The following is a 24,395-nucleotide window of genomic DNA, read 5'->3' on the forward strand; positions in this document are numbered from 1 at the left end:
TCCTCGCCGTTGTGGGACTGAGAGTTTTAGCTGGCTTTGGTCTCTTCACCAGTGTCCAGTGTCCTTCGTTGACAAATTTGACTCCTTCTGGAATAGGCCTGGCTACTTTGTGGAAGACTGAATTCACCTGGGTGAAAATGGCTCCCGGCTGTTGTCATCATATATTGGAAAGGTTCTTGCTCAACTAAATAGATGTGAGGACAATATTATCATTACATGTAAGTCATTTTTCGCGAACTCTTCTTTAGTCTCTATGAGAGTTCAACATGTTGTATCTGAAAGTGGTGACATAATGGTGTTCACCGGAGAAATGTTATTGCTATTTCTACTTTGTATTATTTTCCTAATAGGTATAATCCAATATTTGAGTCTCCTGTTCTGAAATCTCAAAGTAATCTGCCTTGTATTGAAACTCTGTGTGATTTTAAATGCAGAAAAAGGTTTGACATTTTTTACATCTTATAACAGTCGTAGTTTATTACCTAAAATGGATCATGTCAATATCTGGGTCTCTCATCCCTGATGTTTTTATTCCATCTGAAACCTGAGGTTTCTATGGATGGTTGCAATGTGTTCAGGGCTGATAGGAAAGGCAAAGGTGGTGGTGTTGCTATTAACACAAGGAATCTTCTTTCTGTGTCTCTGTTAAAGGCAACCTCCAGTCCGAAACGGTTTGAATTGTTGGGTTTAAGTCTTCAGTTCAAACTCAAACTCAAGAACAACAGTTATAGGAATCTATCGCCCACCCTCCGCCAAGAAGTGTGTACTAAACAAACTCACTGATTTTAATTGCCATTTTTACGACACCCAGAGGTGTTGATCGCTGGAGATTTTAATCTTGCATGGGGAATGCAGGATGCTGACTGTGTTTTAAAGGATTTTTGTACTAATCTAAATTTTGACCCAGCTGATTACAAAGCCTACTCGTCCAAACTTAAAGTGCCCTAAGAAATCGACTTTGATTGACAAACATGCTGGGAGTGGGGTAATTGCTTTTGGATATTAGTGACCGCTGTCCCATGCCTAGATCCACACCTCGTTTTTATCAACAAGAGGGATTTAAACATTTCAATGAACAGGCCTTTTTTTTGTGACCTTCATTTTGGTGACTTTGATTGTATTGCATCTAGACTTGACCCAGAGTTGTCTCTGAACCACTTCTCAAATGTTTTCAATTGTATTGTATATAAACATGCTCTCTTTAAAAAAACTGAGAATTAAAATTAGGTCTTGCCTTTGGTTCAGTCCAAAGCTATCTGACATCATACACAACAGAGATGCTGCCAGGGCCAAAGCTAGATTCACAGACTCAGGCCCAGACTGGCAGTCTTTCAGGCGATTTGAGAAATGTGTGTGTGTGTGTAAAAACTAGTTTAAAAAAGCAAAATCAGATTATTATGTTAATACACTATCTGAATGTACAGGGAACCCAGCAAAAAATTTGGAAAGCTGTTACGTCACTGAAGTGTTGTGTCTCTTCTTCTCTCCCCCAATAAATTAATTTAGACTCTGGCCCTATTACTGACAAAATTGATATCATTAATGCATTTAATCCCCATTTGATCTCTGCGGGCTTTATATTTGAATGTATTTCAAAGGCAGCTCTTGAAAAGAGTCGTTTGTTGATGGTGAAAATCTATTGAATGACACTGAAAATGATCATTAGGAGTTTTCTTTTACCTACTAGGCTTGTTATTTAACAATTGTATTCATATTTACAGATGGCATACACATTTGATATTAAGGCACATGAAAGGTCACATGTTTTTACTCCTTTTTCTCCCCAATTTCGTGGTATCCAATTGGTAGTTAGTCTTGTCTCTTCGCTGCTACTCCCGTACGGACTCGGGAGAGGCGAAGGTCGAGAGCCATGCGTCCACCGAAACACAACCCAACCAAGCCGCGCTGCTTCTTAATAACACAATGCCCACTTAACCCAGAAGCCAGCTGCACCAATGTGTCAGAGAAAACACAGTACACCTGGTGACCGTGTCAGCGTGCACTGCGCCCGCCCCACCACAGGAGTCGCTAGTGCGCGATGGAACAAGGACATCTCTGCCGGCCAAACCCTCCCTTAACCCGAACGACGCTGGGCCAATTGTGCGCCGCCCCTTGGGTCTCCCGGTCTGGACTCGAACCCAGAATCTCTAGTGGCACAACTAGCACTGCGATGTAGTGCCATAGACCACTGCACCACTCGGGAGACCATCCAGAAGGCATTTTTGACCCCCCCCCCAAAATATAAAAATATATATTTTTAAATAAAATAAAAACCGTTCAAATGCCTTTCCTGTGAAGTAGTGATGTGCGACATAAGCCTAGTTTCCTGAAACGGGTCACATATATAAACAGACCATACAGACCATCAGTTTTTCTTGTCTCGGAAAGCTGTGAGTCCTATTATATGATACAGTATCAGTACCTGTTGCATTTACAGCTGGTCTGTCCTGTCATCAACTGATGTCAACCAGTGGATTGATGTGGCTGGACTGTGTTGTTTCAATGGAATGTTGGCATATTGGCAGTTAATGGAAAACATGTATAGAATCATTCCTATAAAACCGGCAGGCTAGCTAACACACATACAGTGCAGATAAAGTCTTCAAATTCATTATTTTACACAATATCTCATCACTGCACTGGCTGGCCACGGTTGTCCAACGCCCTGACCAACATGGCTGACCCTTTATCCCATCGTAAGAAGGTTCATGACCATTCTAATTCCTAATTCTATGAGTATAGAGGGTTGCCAGTTGACATACGACGCCCCCATGTTGGAAGACCACCGCACCAATTATTTAGACAACAGTGTGACTAACTCAAGCTGTGGCTAAAACGAGTTGATTCATCACCACGGTCCAATTTCTGTGCAGTATTTGGCTGTTCTAACAAGGCAGGAAAGACAACACGATTAAAAAAATAAAATAATTGACAGATTACCCGCAATCATAAAACCTCAAGAAGATAAGACTCAAGAAATGTCAGAAAAGCGAAGAAACCTTATTGACTGTCACTGGTAAGTGATCGATGTTGAGTTTAGTTGTTATGCTAACCAGGTTTAGTTTAGCTGTTATGCTAACCAGGTGTTAACAACAACACTAAGTTAGCCAACATTAGCTAGCTAGATAGCTTGTAGTCTAGCTATTAGCACGTGTCCCCTGAGTTAAGTTTATACCAAAGGATTGCATGCATCTATTATCGCATTTGAATACTAATGTAAGCCTACTATTCCAAATGTAGATTGGATTGTCATAATTTAGACTATTAATGAGCGCATATTGGCAGAGGCCTTTAGGTTATATCACAGACGTTTCTTTGCCTTTGATAAATATGTCATGCAATTGTACTACACTTCATAGGAATGGAGACATTAGCAGAATCTTTTTTTAATACGCTGATAGCCTAGGCCTACTCTGCTGACACTGTCAACAGATCAATAACAACGACTTTGCAGGAACGCAACCATGTAATCTAGGACTATGAAAAAGGGGTCATAGCTAGAAAGGATCCAAATTAACGTTGAATGTTTTTTTTTTTTTTTGCATTTTAGCTAACCCTAACCCAAGGACAATTTGTTGAGTACTTTATTGATAAGAGGTGGGAAAAAGTTATGTCCTTGAGCTGTTCTTGTCTATTAATGTTCTGTATTATGTTTCATGTTTTGTGTGGAACCCCAGGAAGAGTAGCTGCTGCTTTTACAACAGCTAATGGGGATCCTAATAAAATACCCTCAAAAATGTATGGACAATGTAGCAATATGGCATAGGACAAAGGCCTCAAAGGGATAGGACAACCTCCTGTGTTGACTACTGGTTTTTCCAGCCCAACAATAGATTTAATCTTTATATGACACTAAAACACCTGAATGAATTTAGAGTCCTGGTGCTATAGGTGACCTGAAGAAGTGATATTCTAACATCAGGTGCGATTCTCATTTGTTTATGTAGGGTAGGTTCACCAGCTGACCTATATCAAGACACCCATGTCAACTGAATTCCCCCTGTGAGGATGAACAATGCTGCAGCAGCAACAGATTCTACCTCTACTTTGACCTTTTCCAGATATGACAAGAGGCTCCCTCAGTTATACAACATGGTTGTTATATGATGTGGATATGAGACTCCCTCAGTTATACAACATGGTTGTTATATGATGTGCTTGGGTCAATCTAAATTATTCTGTTGTGCCATTTGAGTAGAGAGCACCTTCACCTTGTCGTCATGACAAAAGTGCCCCCTTCAACCGTATGAATAACATAAAATATTGTTTATGATATTGTAAACATACTTCAATAGGCTATTTTGTTGTATGGGTGAAATGAAAAGTATTTTGTGTGTCATCTCTGCTTTGCCTTTCCCCGTTTCCCCGTCCGTCATTGTAAAATAAGAATTTGTTCTTAACTTACTTGCCTAGTCAAATAAAAAACGTTTTTAAAAATTGAATAAAATGTATTTATTTTAGCCTACCTATTCTTTCTTTCTTTTACAACTTAAACACATTTAGCATAGACAATGTAATTGTCATGGTAGTCTTAGTCAAACCATCTTCATTATCACATTGGCGCCTCCAAGAGCCACTCAGACCCTTTGGTGAGAAAAGTATCTGGCCTTGAACTTGGTGGTTGAGGTTGTCCATACACCCAGTGACCATTTTATTAGGTACATACTCATCTAGTACAGGGTTGAACCCCGCTTTGTCTCCAGAACAGCCTGAATTCTGGCATTTATAGCGTTCAATCGTTACTCAATTGGTGTCAAAGGGACCTAACGTCTGCCAGGAAAACATTCCCCTCACGAGTACAGCACCCTTGTACTGGTGTCAACAGCCTGTACTGTTGACACCAGGTAGAATGGGGCCATGGACTCATGCTGCTTAGGCCAAATCCTGACTCAGCCATCAGCATGACGCAACAGGAACTGGGATTTGTAGGACCAGGCAATGTTTCTCCACTCCTCAATTGTCCAGTGTTGGTGATCGCCTGCCCACTGGAGCCTCTTCTTCTTGTTTTTAGCTGATAGGAACCCGGGGTGATCGCCTGCCCACTGGAGCCTCTTCTTCTTGTTTTTAGCTGATAGGAACCCGGGGTGATGGCCTGCCCACTGGAGCCACTTCTTCTTGTTTTTAGCTGATAGGAACCCGGGGTGGTCGCCTGCCCACTGGAGCCTCTTCTTCTTGTTTTTAGCTGACAGGAACCCGGGGTGGTGGCCTGCCCACTGCAGCCTCTTCTTCTTGTTTTTAGCTGACAGGAACCCGGGGTGATCGCCTGCCCACTGGAGCCTCTTCTTCTTGTTTTTAGCTGATAGGAACCCGGGGTGGTCGCCTGCCCACTGGAGCCTCTTCTTCTTGTTTTTAGCTGATAGGAACCCGGGGTGGTCGCCTGCCCACTGGAGCCTCTTCTTCTTGTTTTTAGCTGATAGGAACCCGGGGTGGTCGTCTGCCCACTGGAGCCTCTTCTTCTTGTTTTTAGCTGATAGGAACCCGGGGTGATCGCCTGCCCACTGGAGCCTCTTCTTCTTGTTTTTAGCTGATAGGAACCCGGGGTGATCGCCTGCCCACTGGAGCCTCTTCTTCTTGTTTTTAGCTGATAGGAACCCGGGGTGATCGCCTGCCCACTGGAGCCTCTTCTTCTTGTTTTTAGCTGACAGGAACCCGGGGTGATGGCCTGCCCACTGGAGCCTCTTCTTCTTGTTTTTAGCTGACAGGAACCCGGGGTGATCGCCTGCCCACTGGAGCCTCTTCTTCTTGTTTTTAGCTGACAGGAACCCGGGGTGATCGCCTGCCCACTGGAGCCTCTTCTTCTTGTTTTTAGCTGATAGGAACCCGGGGTGATCGCCTGCCCACTGGAGCCTCTTCTTCTTGTTTTTAGCTGATAGGAACCCGGGGTGATGGCCTGCCCACTGGAGCCTCTTCTTCTTGTTTTTAGCTGACAGGAACCCGGGGTGATCGCCTGCCCACTGGAGCCTCTTCTTCTTGTTTTTAGCTGATAGGAACCCGGGGTGATCGCCTGCCCACTGGAGCCTCTTCTTCTTGTTTTTAGCTGATAGGAACCCGGGGTGATCGCCTGCCCACTGGAGCCTCTTCTTCTTGTTTTTAGCTGATAGGAACCCGGGGTGATCGCCTGCCCACTGGAGCCTCTTCTTCTTGTTTTTAGCTGATAGGAACCCGGGGTGATCGCCTGCCCACTGGAGCCTCTTCTTCTTGTTTTTAGCTGAGAGGAACCCGGGGTGATGGCCTGCCCACTGGAGCCTCTTCTTCTTGTTTTTAGCTGACAGGAACCCGGGGTGATCGCCTGCCCACTGGAGCCTCTTCTTCTTGTTTTTAGCTGACAGGAACCCGGGGTGATGGCCTGCCCACTGGAGCCTCTTCTTCTTGTTTTTAGCTGATAGGAACCCGGGGTGGTCGCCTGCCCACTGGAGCCTCTTCTTCTTGTTTTTAGCTGATAGGAACCCGGGGTGGTCGCCTGCCCACTGGAGCCTCTTCTTCTTGTTTTTAGCTGATAGGAACCCGGGGTGATGGCCTGCCCACTGGAGCCTCTTCTTCTTGTTTTTAGCTGACAGGAACCCGGGTGATGGCCTGCCCACTGGAGCCTCTTCTTCTTGTTTTTAGCTGATAGGAACCCGGGGTGGTGGCCTGCCCACTGGAGCCTCTTCTTTTTGTTTTTAGCTGATAGGAACCCGGGGTGGTCACCTGCCCACTGGAGCCTCTTCTTCTTGTTTTTAGCTGATAGGAACCCGGGGTGATCGCCTGCCCACTGGAGCCTCTTCTTCTTGTTTTTAGCTGATAGGAACCCGGGGTGGTCACCTGCCCACTGGAGCCTCTTCTTCTTGTTTTTAGCTGATAGGAACCCGGGGTGATGGCCTGCCCACTGGAGCCTCTTCTTCTTGTTTTTAGCTGACAGGAACCCAGGGTGATCGCCTGCCCACTGGAGCCTCTTCTTCTTGTTTTTAACTGATAGGAACCCGGGGTGATCGCCTGCCCACTGGAGACTCTTCTTCTTGTTTTTAGCTGATAGGAACCCGGGGTGATGGCCTGCCCACTGGAGCCTCTTCTTCTTGTTATTAGCTGATAGGAACCCGGGGTGATCGCCTGCCCACTGGAGCCTCTTCTTCTTGTTTTTAGCTGATAGGAACCCGGGTGATCGCCTGCCCACTGGAGCCTCTTCTTCTTGTTTTTAACTGATAGGAACCCGGGGTGATCGCCTGCCCACTGGAGCCTCTTCTTCTTGTTTTTAGCTGATAGGAACCCGGGGTGATGGCCTGCCCACTGGAGCCTCTTCTTCTTGTTATTAGCTGATAGGAACCCGGGGTGATCGCCTGCCCACTGGAGCCTCTTCTTCTTGTTTTTAGCTGACAGGAACCCGGGGTGATCGCCTGCCCACTGGAGACTCTTCTTCTTGTTTTTAGCTGATAGGAACCCGGGGTGATGGCCTGCCCACTGGAGCCTCTTCTTCTTGTTATTAGCTGATAGGAACCCGGGGTGATCGCCTGCCCACTGGAGACTCTTCTTCTTGTTTTTAGCTGATAGGAACCCGGGGTGATGGCCTGCCCACTGGAGCCTCTTCTTCTTGTTTTTAGCTGACAGGAACCCGGGGTGATCGCCTGCCCACTGGAGCCTCTTCTTCTTGTTTTTAGCTGATAGGAACCCGGGGTGATGGCCTGCCCACTGGAGCCTCTTCTTCTTGTTTTTAGCTGATAGGAACCCGGGGTGGTCGTCTGCCCACTGGAGCCTCTTCTTCTTGTTTTTAGCTGATAGGAACCCGGGGTGGTCGCCTGCCCACTGGAGCCTCTTCTTCTTGTTTTTAGCTGATAGGAACCCGGGGTGATCGCCTGCCCACTGGAGCCTCTTCTTCTTGTTTTTAGCTGATAGGAACCCGGGGTGATCGCCTGCCCACTGGAGCCTCTTCTTCTTGTTTTTAGCTGACAGGAACCCGGGGTGATCGCCTGCCCACTGGAGCCTCTTCTTCTTGTTTTTAGCTGAAAGGAACCCGGGGTGATCGCCTGCCCACTGGAGCCTCTTCTTCTTGTTTTTAGCTGATAGGAACCCGGGGTGATGGCCTGCCCACTGGAGCCTCTTCTTCTTGTTTTTAGCTGATAGGAACCCGGGGTGGTGGCCTGCCCACTGGAGCCTCTTCTTCTTGTTTTTAGCTGATAGGAACCCGGGGTGGTGGCCTGCCCACTGGAGCCTCTTCTTCTTGTTTTTAGCTGATAGGAACCCGGGGTGGTGGCCTGCCCACTGGAGCCTCTTCTTCTTGTTTTTAGCTGATAGGAACCCGGGGTGATCGCCTGCCCACTGGAGCCTCTTCTTCTTGTTTTTAGCTGATAGGAACCCGGGGTGGTGGCCTGCCCACTGGAGCCTCTTCTTCTTGTTTTTAGCTGATAGGAACCCGGGGTGATCGCCTGCCCACTGGAGCCTCTTCTTCTTGTTTTTAGCTGATACGAACCCGGGGTGATCGCCTGCCCACTGGAGCCTCTTCTTCTTGTTTTTAGCTGACAGGAACCCGGGGTGATCGCCTGCCCACTGGAGCCTCTTCTTCTTGTTTTTAGCTGACAGGAACCCGGGGTGATGGCCTGCCCACTGGAGCCTCTTCTTCTTGTTTTTAGCTGATAGGAACCCGGGGTGATCGCCTGCCCACTGGAGCCTCTTCTTCTTGTTTTTAGCTGACAGGAACCCGGGGTGATCGCCTGCCCACTGGAGCCTCTTCTTCTTGTTTTTAGCTGACAGGAACCCGGGGTGATCGCCTGCCCACTGGAGCCTCTTCTTCTTGTTTTTAGCTGATAGGAACCCGGGGTGATCGCCTGCCCACTGGAGCCTCTTCTTCTTGTTTTTAGCTGACAGGAACCCGGGGTGATCACCTGCCCACTGGAGACTCTTCTTCTTGTTTTTAGCTGATAGGAACCCGGGGTGATGGCCTGCCCACTGGAGCCTCTTCTTCTTGTTATTAGCTGATAGGAACCCGGGGTGATCGCCTGCCCACTGGAGACTCTTCTTCTTGTTTTTAGCTGATAGGAACCCGGGGTGATGGCCTGCCCACTGGAGCCTCTTCTTCTTGTTTTTAGCTGACAGGAACCCGGGGTGATCGCCTGCCCACTGGAGCCTCTTCTTCTTGTTTTTAGCTGATAGGAACCCGGGGTGATGGCCTGCCCACTGGAGCCTCTTCTTCTTGTTTTTAGCTGATAGGAACCCGGGGTGGTCGTCTGCCCACTGGAGCCTCTTCTTCTTGTTTTTAGCTGATAGGAACCCGGGGTGGTCGCCTGCCCACTGGAGCCTCTTCTTCTTGTTTTTAGCTGATAGGAACCCGGGGTGATCGCCTGCCCACTGGAGCCTCTTCTTCTTGTTTTTAGCTGATAGGAACCCGGGGTGATCGCCTGCCCACTGGAGCCTCTTCTTCTTGTTTTTAGCTGACAGGAACCCGGGGTGATCGCCTGCCCACTGGAGCCTCTTCTTCTTGTTTTTAGCTGAAAGGAACCCGGGGTGATCGCCTGCCCACTGGAGCCTCTTCTTCTTGTTTTTAGCTGATAGGAACCCGGGGTGATGGCCTGCCCACTGGAGCCTCTTCTTCTTGTTTTTAGCTGATAGGAACCCGGGGTGGTGGCCTGCCCACTGGAGCCTCTTCTTCTTGTTTTTAGCTGATAGGAACCCGGGGTGGTGGCCTGCCCACTGGAGCCTCTTCTTCTTGTTTTTAGCTGATAGGAACCCGGGGTGGTGGCCTGCCCACTGGAGCCTCTTCTTCTTGTTTTTAGCTGATAGGAACCCGGGGTGATCGCCTGCCCACTGGAGCCTCTTCTTCTTGTTTTTAGCTGATAGGAACCCGGGGTGGTGGCCTGCCCACTGGAGCCTCTTCTTCTTGTTTTTAGCTGATAGGAACCCGGGGTGATCGCCTGCCCACTGGAGCCTCTTCTTCTTGTTTTTAGCTGATACGAACCCGGGGTGATCGCCTGCCCACTGGAGCCTCTTCTTCTTGTTTTTAGCTGACAGGAACCCGGGGTGATCGCCTGCCCACTGGAGCCTCTTCTTCTTGTTTTTAGCTGACAGGAACCCGGGGTGATGGCCTGCCCACTGGAGCCTCTTCTTCTTGTTTTTAGCTGATAGGAACCCGGGGTGATCGCCTGCCCACTGGAGCCTCTTCTTCTTGTTTTTAGCTGACAGGAACCCGGGGTGATCGCCTGCCCACTGGAGCCTCTTCTTCTTGTTTTTAGCTGACAGGAACCCGGGGTGATCGCCTGCCCACTGGAGCCTCTTCTTCTTGTTTTTAGCTGATAGGAACCCGGGGTGATCGCCTGCCCACTGGAGCCTCTTCTTCTTGTTTTTAGCTGACAGGAACCCGGGGTGATCACCTGCCCACTGGAGCCTCTTCTTCTTGTTTTTAGCTGATAGGAACCCGGGGTGATCGCCTGCCCACTGGAGCCTCTTCTTCTTGTTTTTAGCTGACAGGAACCCGGGGTGATCGCCTGCCCACTGGAGCCTCTTCTTCTTGTTTTTAGCTGATAGGAACCCGGGGTGATGGCCTGCCCACTGGAGCCTCTTCTTCTTGTTTTTAGCTGATAGGAACCCAGGGTGATCGCCTGCCCACTGGAACCTCTTCTTCTTGTTTTTAGCTGATAGGAACCCGGGGTGATCGCCTGCCCACTGGAGCCTCTTCTTCTTGTTTTTAGCTGATAGGAACCCGGGGTGATCGCCTGCCCACTGGAGCCTCTTCTTCTTGTTTTTAGCTGATAGGAACCCGGGGTGATCGCCTGCCCACTAGAGCCTCTTCTTCTTGTTTTTAGCTGATAGGAACCCGGGGTGGTGGCCTGCCCACTGGAGCCTCTTCTTCTTGTTTTTAGCTGACAGGAACCCGGGGTGATCGCCTGCCCACTGGAGCCTCTTCTTCTTGTTTTTAGCTGATAGGAACCCGGGGTGATGGCCTGCCCACTGGAGCCTCTTCTTCTTGTTTTTAGCTGATAGGAACCCGGGGTGATCGCCTGCCCACTGGAGCCTCTTCTTCTTGTTTTTAGCTGATAGGAACCCGGGGTGATCGCCTGCCCACTGGAGCCTCTTCTTCTTGTTTTTAGCTGATAGGAACCCGGGGTGGTGGCCTGCCCACTGGAGCCTCTTCTTCTTGTTTTTAGCTGACAGGAACCCGGGGTGATCGCCTGCCCACTGGAGCCTCTTCTTCTTGTTTTTAGCTGATAGGAACCCGGGGTGATGGCCTGCCCACTGGAGCCTCTTCTTCTTGTTATTAGCTGATAGGAACCCGGGGTGATCGCCTGCCCACTGGAGCCTCTTCTTCTTGTTTTTAGCTGACAGGAACCCGGGGTGATCGCCTGCCCACTGGAGACTCTTCTTCTTGTTTTTAGCTGATAGGAACCCGGGGTGATGGCCTGCCCACTGGAGCCTCTTCTTCTTGTTATTAGCTGATAGGAACCCGGGGTGATCGCCTGCCCACTGGAGACTCTTCTTCTTGTTTTTAGCTGATAGGAACCCGGGGTGATGGCCTGCCCACTGGAGCCTCTTCTTCTTGTTTTTAGCTGACAGGAACCCGGGGTGATCGCCTGCCCACTGGAGCCTCTTCTTCTTGTTTTTAGCTGATAGGAACCCGGGGTGATGGCCTGCCCACTGGAGCCTCTTCTTCTTGTTTTTAGCTGATAGGAACCCGGGGTGGTCGTCTTCCCACTGGAGCCTCTTCTTCTTGTTTTTAGCTGATAGGAACCCGGGGTGGTCGCCTGCCCACTGGAGCCTCTTCTTCTTGTTTTTAGCTGATAGGAACCCGGGGTGATCGCCTGCCCACTGGAGCCTCTTCTTCTTGTTTTTAGCTGTTAGGAACCCGGGGTGATCGCCTGCCCACTGGAGCCTCTTCTTCTTGTTTTTAGCTGACAGGAACCCGGGGTGATCGCCTGCCCACTGGAGCCTCTTCTTCTTGTTTTTAGCTGACAGGAACCCGGGGTGATCGCCTGCCCACTGGAGCCTCTTCTTCTTGTTTTTAGCTGATAGGAACCCGGGGTGATGGCCTGCCCACTGGAGCCTCTTCTTCTTGTTTTTAGCTGATAGGAACCCGGGGTGGTGGCCTGCCCACTGGAGCCTCTTCTTCTTGTTTTTAGCTGATAGGAACCCGGGGTGGTGGCCTGCCCACTGGAGCCTCTTCTTCTTGTTTTTAGCTGATAGGAACCCGGGGTGGTGGCCTGCCCACTGGAGCCTCTTCTTCTTGTTTTTAGCTGATAGGAACCCGGGGTGATCGCCTGCCCACTGGAGCCTCTTCTTCTTGTTTTTAGCTGATAGGAACCCGGGGTGGTGGCCTGCCCACTGGAGCCTCTTCTTCTTGTTTTTAGCTGATAGGAACCCGGGGTGATCGCCTGCCCACTGGAGCCTCTTCTTCTTGTTTTTAGCTGATAGGAACCCGGGGTGATCGCCTGCCCACTGGAGCCTCTTCTTCTTGTTTTTAGCTGACAGGAACCCAGGGTGATCGCCTGCCCACTGGAGCCTCTTCTTCTTGTTTTTAGCTGATAGGAACCCGGGGTGATGGCCTGCCCACTGGAGCCTCTTCTTCTTGTTTTTAGCTGATAGGAACCCAGGGTGATCGCCTGCCCACTGGAACCTCTTCTTCTTGTTTTTAGCTGATAGGAACCCGGGGTGATCGCCTGCCCACTGGAGCCTCTTCTTCTTGTTTTTAGCTGATAGGAACCCGGGGTGGTCGCCTGCCCACTGGAGCCTCTTCTTCTTGTTTTTAGCTGATAGGAACCCGGGGTGATCGCCTGCCCACTGGAGCCTCTTCTTCTTGTTTTTAGCTGATAGGAACCCGGGGTGATCGCCTGCCCACTGGAGCCTCTTCTTCTTGTTTTTAGCTGATAGGAACCCGGGGTGGTGGCCTGCCCACTGGAGCCTCTTCTTCTTGTTTTTAGCTGACAGGAACCCGGGGTGATCGCCTGCCCACTGGAGCCTCTTCTTCTTGTTTTTAGCTGATAGGAACCCGGGGTGATCACCTGCCCACTGGAGCCTCTTCTTCTTGTTTTTAGCTGATAGGAACCCGGGGTGATCGCCTGCCCACTGGAGCCTCTTCTTCTTGTTTTTAGCTGATAGGAACCCGGGGTGATCGCCTGCCCACTGGAGCCTCTTCTTCTTGTTTTTAGCTGACAGGAACCCGGGGTGATCGCCTGCCCACTGGAGCCTCTTCTTCTTGTTTTTAGCTGATAGGAACCCGGGTGGTCGTCTGCTGCAACAGCCCATCTGTGACCAGGACCGACGAGTTGTGCGTTCCGAGACGCCGTTCTGCACACTACTGTTGTACTGCTCTGTTATTTGTCTGTTTGTGGCCCGATTCTTGCCATTCTCCTTCGACCTCTCTCATCAACAAGCTGTTTTCAGCCACAGGACTGCCACAGACTGGATGTTCGCATGTCGAATAGTAACTGAATGCCTCGATGCCTGTCTGCCTGATTTATATAGCATGCCACGGCCACGTGACTCACTGTCTGTAGGAGCGATCCATTGACGTGAAAGGGGTGGTGTACCTAATAAACTGTGCACTGAATGTATGTTATAAGCTAATAATCCTAACATCTGCTGTTTCCAGACATTTCCATTTCCAGACAGTAGGTTAACATTAGGTTAACATTAGATTAACATTAGGTTAACATTAGATTAACGTTAGGTTAACGTTAGGTTAACATTAGGTTAACAGTAGGTTAACATTAGATTAACATTAGGTTAACGTTAGGTTAACAGTAAGTTAACATTAGATTAACATTAGGTTAACGTTAGGTTAACATTAGGTTAACATTAGGTTAACATTAGATTAACATTAGGTTAACATCAGGTTAACATTAGGTTAACATCAGGTTAACATTAGATTAACATTAGGTTAACATTAGATTAACATTAGATTAACATTAGGTTAACATTAGATTAACATTAGGTTAACATTAGGGACTCATTAGGTTAACATTAGATTAACGTTAGGTTAACATTAGGTAAACATTAGGTTAACATTAGATTAACGTTAGATTAACATTAGATTCACATTAGGTTAACATTAGGTTAACATTAGGTTAACATTAGATTAACATTAGGGACTCATTGGGTTAACATTAGGTTAACATTAGATTAACATTAGGTTAACATTAGACTAACATTAGGTTAACATTAGACTAACATTAGATTAACATTAGGTTAACATTAGATTAACATTAGGTTAACATTAGGGACTCATTAGGTTAACGTTTCAAACTGCGAGGCATAAAACCAGTGGCCTTAAGATGGTCTCCTCCTCTGGTCCTCTCTCCACTAATTACCATTTTGTTATCGATGCCACTTTTTCTCTCCTCTCCTTCTCTTTTCTCTCCCCCAGGTGGTGAGGGAACAGATATCTCACTGTACAGGCTACAGGGCTGTCTTTACAGTACTGTGTTTATGTCATTGACATCTCTCTCCCTTCTTCGAACCCTCTCTCTCCCAGGTGGTGAGGGATCAGATATCTCACTGTACGGTGAAGCTGCGTCAGACGACAGGCCTGATGGAGTATTGTCTGGAGGTCATCAAAGAGAACGACCCAAGCGGATTCCTACAGGTCAGTAGAGAACGACCCCAGAGGATTCCTCCAGGTCAGTAGAGAACGACCCCAGAGGATTCCTCCAGGTCAGTAGAGAACGACCCCAGAGGATTCCTCCAGGTCAGTAGAGAACGACCCCAGAGGATTCCTCCAGGTCAGTAGAGAACGACCCCAGGGGATTCCTCCAGGTCAGTAGAGAACGACCCCAGAGGATTCCTACAGGTCAGTAGAGAACGACCCCAGAGGATTCCTCCAGGTCAGTAGAGAACGACCCCAGGGGATTCCTCCAGGTCAGTAGAGAACAACCCCAGAGGATTCCTCCAGGTCAGTAGAGAACGACCCCAGAGGATTCCTCCAGGTCAGTAGAGAACGACCCCAGAGGATTCCTCCAGGTCAGTAGAGAACGACCCCAGAGGATTCCTCCAGGTCAGTAGAGAACGACCCCAGAGGATTCCTACAGGTCAGTAGAGAACGACCCCAGAGGATTCCTCCAGGTCAGTAGAGAACGACCCCAGAGGATTCCTCCAGGTCAGTAGAGAACGACCCCAGAGGATTCCTCCAGGTCAGTAGAGAACGACCCCAGCGGATTCCTCCAGGTCAGTAGAGAACGACCCCAGAGGATTCCTCCAGGTCAGTAGAGAACGACCCCAGAGGATTCCTCCAGGTCAGTAGAGAACGACCCCAGAGGATTCCTACAGGTCAGTAGAGAACGACCCCAGAGGATTCCTCCAGGTCAGTAGAGAACGACCCCAGAGGACTCCTCCAGGTCAGTAGAGAACGACCCCAGAGGATTCCTCCAGGTCAGTAGAGAACGACCCCAGAGGTTTCCTACAGGTCAGTAGAGAACGACCCCAGAGGATTCCTACAGGTCAGTAGAGAACGACCCCAGAGGATTCCTACAGGTCAGTAGAGAACGACCCCAGAGGATTCCTCCAGGTCAGTAGAGAACGACCCCAGAGGATTCCTACAGGTCAGTAGAGAACGACCCCAGAGGATTCCTCCAGGTCAGTAGAGAACGACCCCAGAGGATTCCTCCAGGTCAGTAGAGAACGACCCCAGGGGATTCCTCCAGGTCAGTAGAGAACGACCCCAGAGGATTCCTCCAGGTCAGTAGAGAACGACCCCAGAGGATTCCTACAGGTCAGTAGAGAACGACCCCAGAGGATTCCTCCAGGTCAGTAGAGAACGACCCCAGGGGATTCCTCCAGGTCAGTAGAGAACGACCCCAGCGGATTCCTCCAGGTCAGTAGAGAACGACCCCAGAGGATTCCTCCAGGTCAGTAGAGAACGACCCCAGAGGATTCCTCCAGGTCAGTAGAGAACGACCCCAGAGGATTCCTACAGGTCAGTAGAGAACGACCCCAGAGGATTCCTCCAGGTCAGTAGAGAACGACCCCAGAGGATTCCTCCAGGTCAGTAGAGAACGACCCCAGAGGATTCCTCCAGGTCAGTAGAGAACGACCCCAGAGGATTCCTCCAGGTCAGTAGAGAACGACCCCAGCGGATTCCTTCAGGTCAGTAGAGAACGACCCCAGAGGATTCCTCCAGGTCAGTAGAGAACGACCCCAGAGGATTCCTCCAGGTCAGAAGAGAACGACCCCAGAGGATTCCTCCAGGTCAGTAGAGACCGACCCCAGAGGATTCCTCCAGGTCAGTAGAGAACGACCCCAGAGGATTCCTCCAGGTCAGTAGAGAACGACCCCAGAGGATTCCTCCAGGTCAGTAGAGAACGACCCCAGAGGATTCCTCCAGGTCAGTAGAGAACGACCCCAGAGGATTCCTACAGGTCAGTAGAGAACGACCCCAGAGGATTCCTACAGGTCAGTAGAGAACGACCCCAGAGGATTCCTCCAGGTCAGTAGAGAACGACCCCAGAGGATTCCTACAGGTCAGTAGAGAACGACCCCAGAGGATTCCTACAGGTCAGTAGAGAACGACCCCAGAGGATTCCTACAGGTCAGTAGAGAACGACCCCAGAGGATTCCTACAGGTCAGTAGAGAACGACCCCAGAGGATTCCTCCAGGTCAGTAGAGAACGACCCCAGAGGATTCCTCCAGGTCAGTAGAGAACGACCCCAGCGGATTCCTCCAGGTCAGTAGAGAACGACCCCAGAGGATTCCTCCAGGTCAGTAGAGAACGACCCCAGAGGATTCCTCCAGGTCAGTAGAGAACGACCCCAGAGGATTCCTACAGGTCAGTAGAGAACGACCCCAGAGGATTCCTCCAGGTCAGTAGAGAACGACCCCAGAGGACTCCTCCAGGTCAGTAGAGAACGACCCCAGAGGATTCCTCCAGGTCAGTAGAGAACGACCCCAGAGGTTTCCTACAGGTCAGTAGAGAACGACCCCAGAGGATTCCTACAGGTCAGTAGAGAACGACCCCAGAGGATTCCTACAGGTCAGTAGAGAACGACCCCAGAGGATTCCTCCAGGTCAGTAGAGAACGACCCCAGAGGATTCCTCCAGGTCAGTAGAGAACGACCCCAGAGGATTCCTACAGGTCAGTAGAGAACGACCCCAGAGGATTCCTCCAGGTCAGTAGAGAACGACCCCAGAGGATTCCTACAGGTCAGTAGAGAACGACCCCAGAGGATTCCTCCAGGTCAGTAGAGAACGACCCCAGAGGATTCCTCCAGGTCAGTAGAGAACGACCCCAGAGGATTCCTCCAGGTCAGTAGAGAACGACCCCAGAGGATTCCTCCAGGTCAGTAGAGAACGACCCCAGCGGATTCCTTCAGGTCAGTAGAGAACGACCCCAGAGGATTCCTCCAGGTCAGTAGAGAACGACCCCAGAGGATTCCTCCAGGTCAGAAGAGAACGACCCCAGAGGATTCCTCCAGGTCAGTAGAGACCGACCCCAGAGGATTCCTCCAGGTCAGTAGAGAACGACCCCAGAGGATTCCTCCAGGTCAGTAGAGAACGACCCCAGAGGATTCCTCCAGGTCAGTAGAGAACGACCCCAGAGGATTCCTCCAGGTCAGTAGAGAACGACCCCAGAGGATTCCTACAGGTCAGTAGAGAACGACCCCAGAGGATTCCTCCAGGTCAGTAGAGAACGACCCCAGAGGATTCCTACAGGTCAGTAGAGAACGACCCCAGAGGATTCCTACAGGTCAGTAGAGAACGACCCCAGAGGATTCCTCCAGGTCAGTAGAGAACGACCCCAGAGGATTCCTCCAGGTCAGTAGAGAACGACCCCAGCGGATTCCTCCAGGTCAGTAGAGAACGACCCCAGAGGATTCCTCCAGGTCAGTAGAGAACGACCCCAGAGGATTCCTCCAGGTCAGTAGAGAATGACCCCAGAGGATTCCTACAGGTCAGTAGAGAACGACCCCAGAGGATTCCTCCAGGTCAGTAGAGAACGACCCCAGAGGACTCCTCCAGGTCAGTAGAGAACGACCCCAGAGGATTCCTCCAGGTCAGTAGAGAACGACCCCAGAGGTTTCCTACAGGTCAGTAGAGAACGACCCCAGAGGATTCCTACAGGTCAGTAGAGAACGACCCCAGAGGATTCCTACAGGTCAGTAGAGAACGACCCCAGAGGATTCCTCCAGGTCAGTAGAGAACGACCCCAGAGGATTCCTCCAGGTCAGTAGAGAACGACCCCAGAGGATTCCTCCAGGTCAGTAGAGAACGACCCCAGAGGATTCCTACAGGTCAGTAGAGAACGACCCCAGAGGATTCCTCCAGGTCAGTAGAGAACGACCCCAGGGGATTCCTCCAGGTCAGTAGAGAACGACCCCAGAGGATTCCTCCAGGTCAGTAGAGAACGACCCCAGAGGATTCCTACAGGTCAGTAGAGAACGACCCCAGAGGATTCCTCCAGGTCAGTAGAGAACGACCCCAGGGGATTCCTCCAGGTCAGTAGAGAACGACCCCAGCGGATTCCTCCAGGTCAGTAGAGAACGACCCCAGAGGATTCCTCCAGGTCAGTAGAGAACGACCCCAGAGGATTCCTCCAGGTCAGTAGAGAACGACCCCAGAGGATTCCTCCAGGTCATTAGAGAACGACCCCAGAGGATTCCTCCAGGTCAGTAGAGAACGACCCCAGAGGATTCCTCCAGGTCAGTAGAGAACGACCCCAGAGGATTCCTACAGGTCAGTAGAGAACGACCCCAGAGGATTCCTCCAGGTCAGTAGAGAACGACCCCAGAGGATTCCTCCAGGTCAGTAGAGAACGACCCCAGATGATTCCTACAGGTCAGTAGAGAACGACCCCAGAGGATTCCTCCAGGTCAGTAGAGAACGACCCCAGAGGATTCCTACAGGTCAGTAGAGAACGACCCCAGAGGATTCCTCCAGGTCAGTAGAGAACGACCCCAGAGGATTCCTCCAGGTCAGTAGAGAACGACCCCAGAGGATTCCTACAGGTCAGTAGAGAACGACCCCAGAGGATTCCTCCAGGTCAGTAGAGAACGACCCCAGAGGATTCCTCCAGGTCAGTAGAGAACGACCCCAGAGGATTCCTCCAGGTCAGTAGAGAACGACCCCAGAGGATTCCTCCAGGTCAGTAGAGAACGACCCCAGAGGATTCCTCCAGGTCAGTAGAGAACGACCCCAGAGGATTCCTACAGGTCAGTAGAGAACGACCCCAGAGGATTCCTCCAGGTCAGTAGAGAACAACCCCAGAGGATTCCTCCAGGTCAGTAGAGAACGACCCCAGAGGATTCCTACAGGTCAGTAGAGAACGACCCCAGAGGATTCCTACAGGTCAGTAGAGAACAACCCCCAGTAGAGGGCAGTAGAGGTCAGTAGAGGGCAGTAGAGGGCAGTAGAGGTCAGTAGAGGGCAGTAGAGGGCAGTAGAGGGCAGTAGTGGTCAGTAGAGGGCAGTAGAGGGCAGTAGTGGTCAGTAGAGGGCAGTAGAGGGCAGTAGAGGGCAGTAGAGGTCAGTAGAGGGCAGTAGAGGGCAGTAGAGGGCAGTAGAGGGCAGTAGAGGTCAGTAGAGGGCAGTAGAGGGCAGTAGTGGTCAGTAGAGGGCAGTAGAGGGCAGTGGAGGTCAGTAGAGCGCAGTAGAGGTCAGTAGAGGGCAGTAGAGGGCAGTAGAGGGCAGTGATGCGGATTCCTCCAGGTCAGTAGAGGTCAGTAGAGGGCAGTAGTGGTCAGTAGAGGTCAGTAGAGGGCAGTAGAGGTCAGTAGAGGTCAGTAGAGGGCAGTAGAGGGCAGTAGTGGTCAGTAGAGGGCAGTAGAGGGCAGTAGTGGTCAGTAGAGGGCAGTAGAAGGCAGTAGAGGTCAGTAGAGGGCAGTAGAGGGCAGTAGAGGGCAGTAGTGGTCAGTAGAGGTCAGTAGAGGTCAGTAGAGGTCAGTAGTGGTCAGTAGAGGGCAGTAGAGGTCAGTAGAGGGCAGTAGAGGTCAGTAGAGGGCAGTGATGCGGATTCCTCCAGGTCAGTAGAGGGCAGTAGTGGTCAGTGGAGGGCAGTAGAGGGCAGTAGAGGGCAGTAGTGGTCAGTAGAGGTCAGTAGAGGTCAGTAGTGGTCAGTAGAGGTCAGTAGAGGGCAGTAGAGGGCAGTAGTGGTCAGTAGAGGTCGGTAGAGGGCAGTAGTGGTCAGTAGAGGTCAGTAGAGGTCAGTAGAGGTCAGTAGAGGGCAGTAGAGGGCAGTAGAGGGCAGTGATGCGGATTCCTCCAGGTCAGTAGAGGGCAGTGTGCCAAAGCTGAGTGAACTGACGTCATTACAACCAGTTTACAGTCAGAACTGGTTGAAATTTGGTTGTAATTGAGTCCTTGTGTGCGACCAGTTTTTGGTGTCTGTGTTACCTGCCGTCACTCACAGCTACAGCTGGTGTGCATACGGTACTCTCTGGAACCCAGGCCTTTGGCTACATCGGTGTTACTGTAACAGTATAACTTTAAACCGTCCCTTCGCCCCGACACGGGTGCGAACCAGGGACCCTCTGCACACATCAACAACAGTCACCCACGAAGCATCGTTACCCATCACTCCACAAAGGCCGCGGCCCTTGCAGAGCAAGGGGCAACACTACTAATAGGTTTCAGAGCAAGTGACGTAACTGATTGAAACGCTACTAGCGCGTACCCGCTAACTAGCTAGCCATTTCACATCCGTTACACTCACCCCCCTTTCAACCTCCTCCTTTTCCGCAGCAACCAGTGATCCGGGTCAACAGCATCAATGTAACAGTATAACTTTAGACCGTCCCCTCGCCCCGACACGGGCGCGAACCAGGGACCCTCTGCACACATCAACAACGGTCGCCCACGAAGCATCGTTACCCATCGCTCCACAAAGGCCGTGACATAACTGATTGAAACGCTACTAGCGCGTACCCGCTAACTAGCTAGCCATTTCACATCCGTTACATTACGGAAGATATTACATTTAACATTTAAGTCATTTAGCAGACGCTCTTATCCAGAGCGACTTACAAATTGGTGCATTCACCTTATGATATCCAGTGGAACAACCACTTTACAATAGTGCATCTAACTCTTTTAAGGGGGAGGGGGGGGTTAGAAGGATTACTTTATCCTATCCTAGGTATTCCTTAAAGAGGTGGGGTTTCAGGTGTCTCCGGAAGGTGGTGATTGACTCCGCTGACCTGGCGTCGTGAGGGAGTTTGTATGCTCATTTGTAGTTACAAGGCCGTAGCATTTTTTTTCAATGTCACATCGTATGGCGTCAAATCAGCCTCTAAAGTCCACTGAGACGAGAGCGCAGAGGATGATGCTGCGAGTACACAGACCAGTCGAGAGCACAGAAATGCGGTACAGAAAGCAGAGGAAGTGTGTCCCGCGAGCGGACAAGACAAACTTGAGCGCTTACAGGTATGACTTTGGGCGAGCAAAACAGAATTGACACAGATCAAAAAAATAAATAATAATAATGTCTGAATCAAAAAATATCAAATCAAATCAAATGTATTTATATAGCCCTTCTTACATCAGCTGATATCTCAAAGTGCTGTACCCAGCCTAAAAACCCCAAACAGCAAGCAATGCAGGTGTAGAAGCACGGTGGCTAGGAAAAACTCCCTAGAAAGGAGTATAGAACCGTAAGCAAAGGGAACATGGTTGAAATGTGTAGAACATTCACATGAAAGCATCAAAATTGTCCACCAATAATAGTCACATGTCTTTGTCAACTTTTCATCCTTGGGGCCTCCTGAGTGGCGCAGTGACATGTGACTAGTTCGTTTTTAGAAAATATATTCAACACTTCCAACTTAGTTTATTATTATTTAATCATATCAAGCAACACATACAAGACCATTTGTGGAAAAGTAAAAAGAGCGATTCGTGGGCTTGTTTTTTTTTTTTTTATGATTGAACAGTGAAACTAATATGAATTGGTAGCTAGCTGGTGAGGCTTTCATTTTAATTTGGTGAACACGCTGAAACTGGGTTTCCAAAGTCGTTCGTTCGGTGCTAACTGCTCTTACCGGCGGGCACGAGCTAGCTGAACAGACGGCTCGGTAAAGCGTCTGTGTGACGTCACGCACTCAAGAAGGCTCAACTAATCACCCGACGAGTTCTATGTCGAGACTCATGATTATCCACTAGATAACACAGCCACAAAGTCCAAATTAGCTGTATCGTAAAACTGAATGAAAACAAAAAATTGGTTATACTCTTCGAAAAAAAGGGTTCTTTGGCTCTCCCCATTGGCTAACCATTTTTTGTTCCCAGATAGAACCATTTTTGGCTCCAGGTAGAACCCTCTGTGGAAAGGGTTCTACATGGAACCCAAAATAGGTTCTACCTGGAGCCAAAAATGGTTCTTCAAAGGGTTCAGCCAAAGAACCCTTTTAGGTTCTAGATGGCATCTTTTTTTCAAAGAAAGTAGGATTAGGCATGAGGTTAGCAGTGCGGTTAAGGTTTAAAATCTATTTTTAATAAGATAAATTGTAGAAATAGGTGTGGTTTAGCCATAATAATTATGACTTTGTGGCTGTGTTAACTAGTGACTGCCAGAATGTTCATCTGGAATAAAATGATAGTTAAAAGATATCCGTTGCTAGAGCAAGATGTCTTGGTGTCAAGAGGAGAAATCCCTGTGGGGATGCGATGTATTTGGGGGGCAATAACTTCTGAGTAACGCTGAATAAAAAATAAAAAATAAAAAAATTGTCTCTGCTCTCAAATTAATGTTTTGCACGCAGCACCGGTAATGATATTCTGCTCTCTGAAAGTCACAAGCAACTCAAGTTTCATTTGCCCCCCCCCCCCCCCCCCCGCCCGCTGCCTGTGCGCTTGCGGCACTCATTTCGCTACACTCGCAATAACCTCTGCTAACCCATGTGACCAATAAAATGGAATTTGATTTGATTTGACTCGTCCTCCGCTCACGGTCCCACCCGTCTTCTCTGCGCTCTCAGTATTTGCTTGATCAATGACGTTTCATCTTGCCATCTCGCACGCAATGGACTTTAGAGTCTGAGTTGACGCCATATAACATCGTCTTTTAGAAAATAACTCTGAGGAGAGTTTATTTTTATTTTTTAGAAGTGTCTGAGATTAAATCCTCTGTGACCCTATCTGCAGCCCATATTGCCCCCTATTCCCTACATAGTGCACTATTTTTGACCAGGGCTCTAACCCTAACCTTACTTCTAACCCTATGGGCCCTGGTCAAAACTAGTCCACTATGTAGGGAATAGGGTGCAATTTGGTACAGATATTTGACCCTGTGTGACCCTCTATGCAACCCTGTTCCTCCCCCCCAGATCTCAGACGCCCTGATCAGGAGGGTGCACATGACGGAGGGTCAGTGGGGGAAGGGAACCCTGACCCCCAGGATGACCAGTGACTTTGACCTGACCCTGGACAGCGGACCCCTGTTACAGACCATCCACCAACTGGACTTCATACAGATGAAAGGTAGAGAGGAGATGGAGAGGAGATGGAGATGGAGAGGAGATGGAGATGGAGATGGAGAGGAGAGGAGAGGAGAGGAGAGGAGAGGAGAGGAGAGGAGAGGAGAGGAGAGGAGAGGAGAGGAGAGGAGAGGAGAGGAGAGGAGAGGCTAGGCTGGGTGTATAAATGGGTAACAGTGGTATATGGCCCACCCTTTGTAACTATACAGTAATAACTGTAGTAATCATATTGTATTAATACATAGTTAGAAGACAGACAGAGCTGAACCCACAGAATGAGGTGAATGCCTTGAGAGTTTATTAGTCTGTACATAATCGTTACCCTAAATGGATGCCATTAATCTTGTAGAGAAGGGGGTGATTAGTGAGACCACTGCCTAGTTAGAAATGTGGTCAATTTGTTTTATACCATAGGTTGATTTAAATTCTCTCTCTCTCTCTCTCTCTCTCTCTCTCTCTCTCTCTCTCTCTCTCTCTCTCTCTCTCTCTCTCTCTCTCTCTCTCTCTCTCTCTCTCTCTCTCTCTCTCTCTCTCTCTCTCTCTCTCTCTCTCTTCCCCCCCCCTTTCCCTTCCAGTTCCTTCTGCCCCCATGCTCCAACTAGAGGAATGCTGCACCATCAACAACAGCGCCACGTTGTCATGGAAACAGCCACCTCTCTCCACCATCGCTGTGGACGGATACATCCTGGAGCTGGACGATGGCAATGGGGGACAGTTTAGGGTGGGTGTTGTCATAGTATCGTGGGACAGTTCAGAGTGGGCGTTGTGTCTCCATAGTAACGGGGGACAGTTCAAGGTGGGTGTTGTCATAGGAACAGGGGGATAGTTCAGGGTGGGTGAAAACCGTCCCTCAGTGTTCAAAACACACAGTATAAACCTAACACACTCAAAGGATTTGAGCTACAATTAAAGTTGTGTCCTTCACTGTTTAACAGTACCTCTCTCCCTCATTGAGTCTGTATTCAGACCTGAACAAAGAGTCTCTTATAGGGAACCAGGGAGGGAGGGCAGCAGTGGAGAATGTGAAAGCCAGGCATTGTCAT

General features: G+C 49.6%; 1 protein-coding gene across 4 annotated transcripts in view; it reads left to right on the plus strand.

Annotated features, from left to right (window-relative positions):
• Positions 1-24,395, plus strand: part of trim9 (tripartite motif containing 9) — a 119,387-nt gene that overhangs the window by 68,807 nt on the left and 26,185 nt on the right. For all 4 annotated transcript variants that reach the window (XM_071366807.1, XM_071366808.1, XM_071366809.1 and 1 more), the window contains 3 exons: positions 14,429-14,539; positions 23,203-23,356; positions 23,928-24,073. In XM_071366807.1, coding sequence (XP_071222908.1) covers positions 14,429-14,539; positions 23,203-23,356; positions 23,928-24,073 — 411 coding nt within the window. The remainder of the gene's footprint in view (positions 1-14,428; positions 14,540-23,202; positions 23,357-23,927; positions 24,074-24,395) is intronic.

Source organism: Salvelinus alpinus, chromosome 25 (assembly GCF_045679555.1).
Source record: "Salvelinus alpinus chromosome 25, SLU_Salpinus.1, whole genome shotgun sequence".
Lineage (NCBI taxonomy): Eukaryota > Metazoa > Chordata > Actinopteri > Salmoniformes > Salmonidae > Salvelinus > Salvelinus alpinus.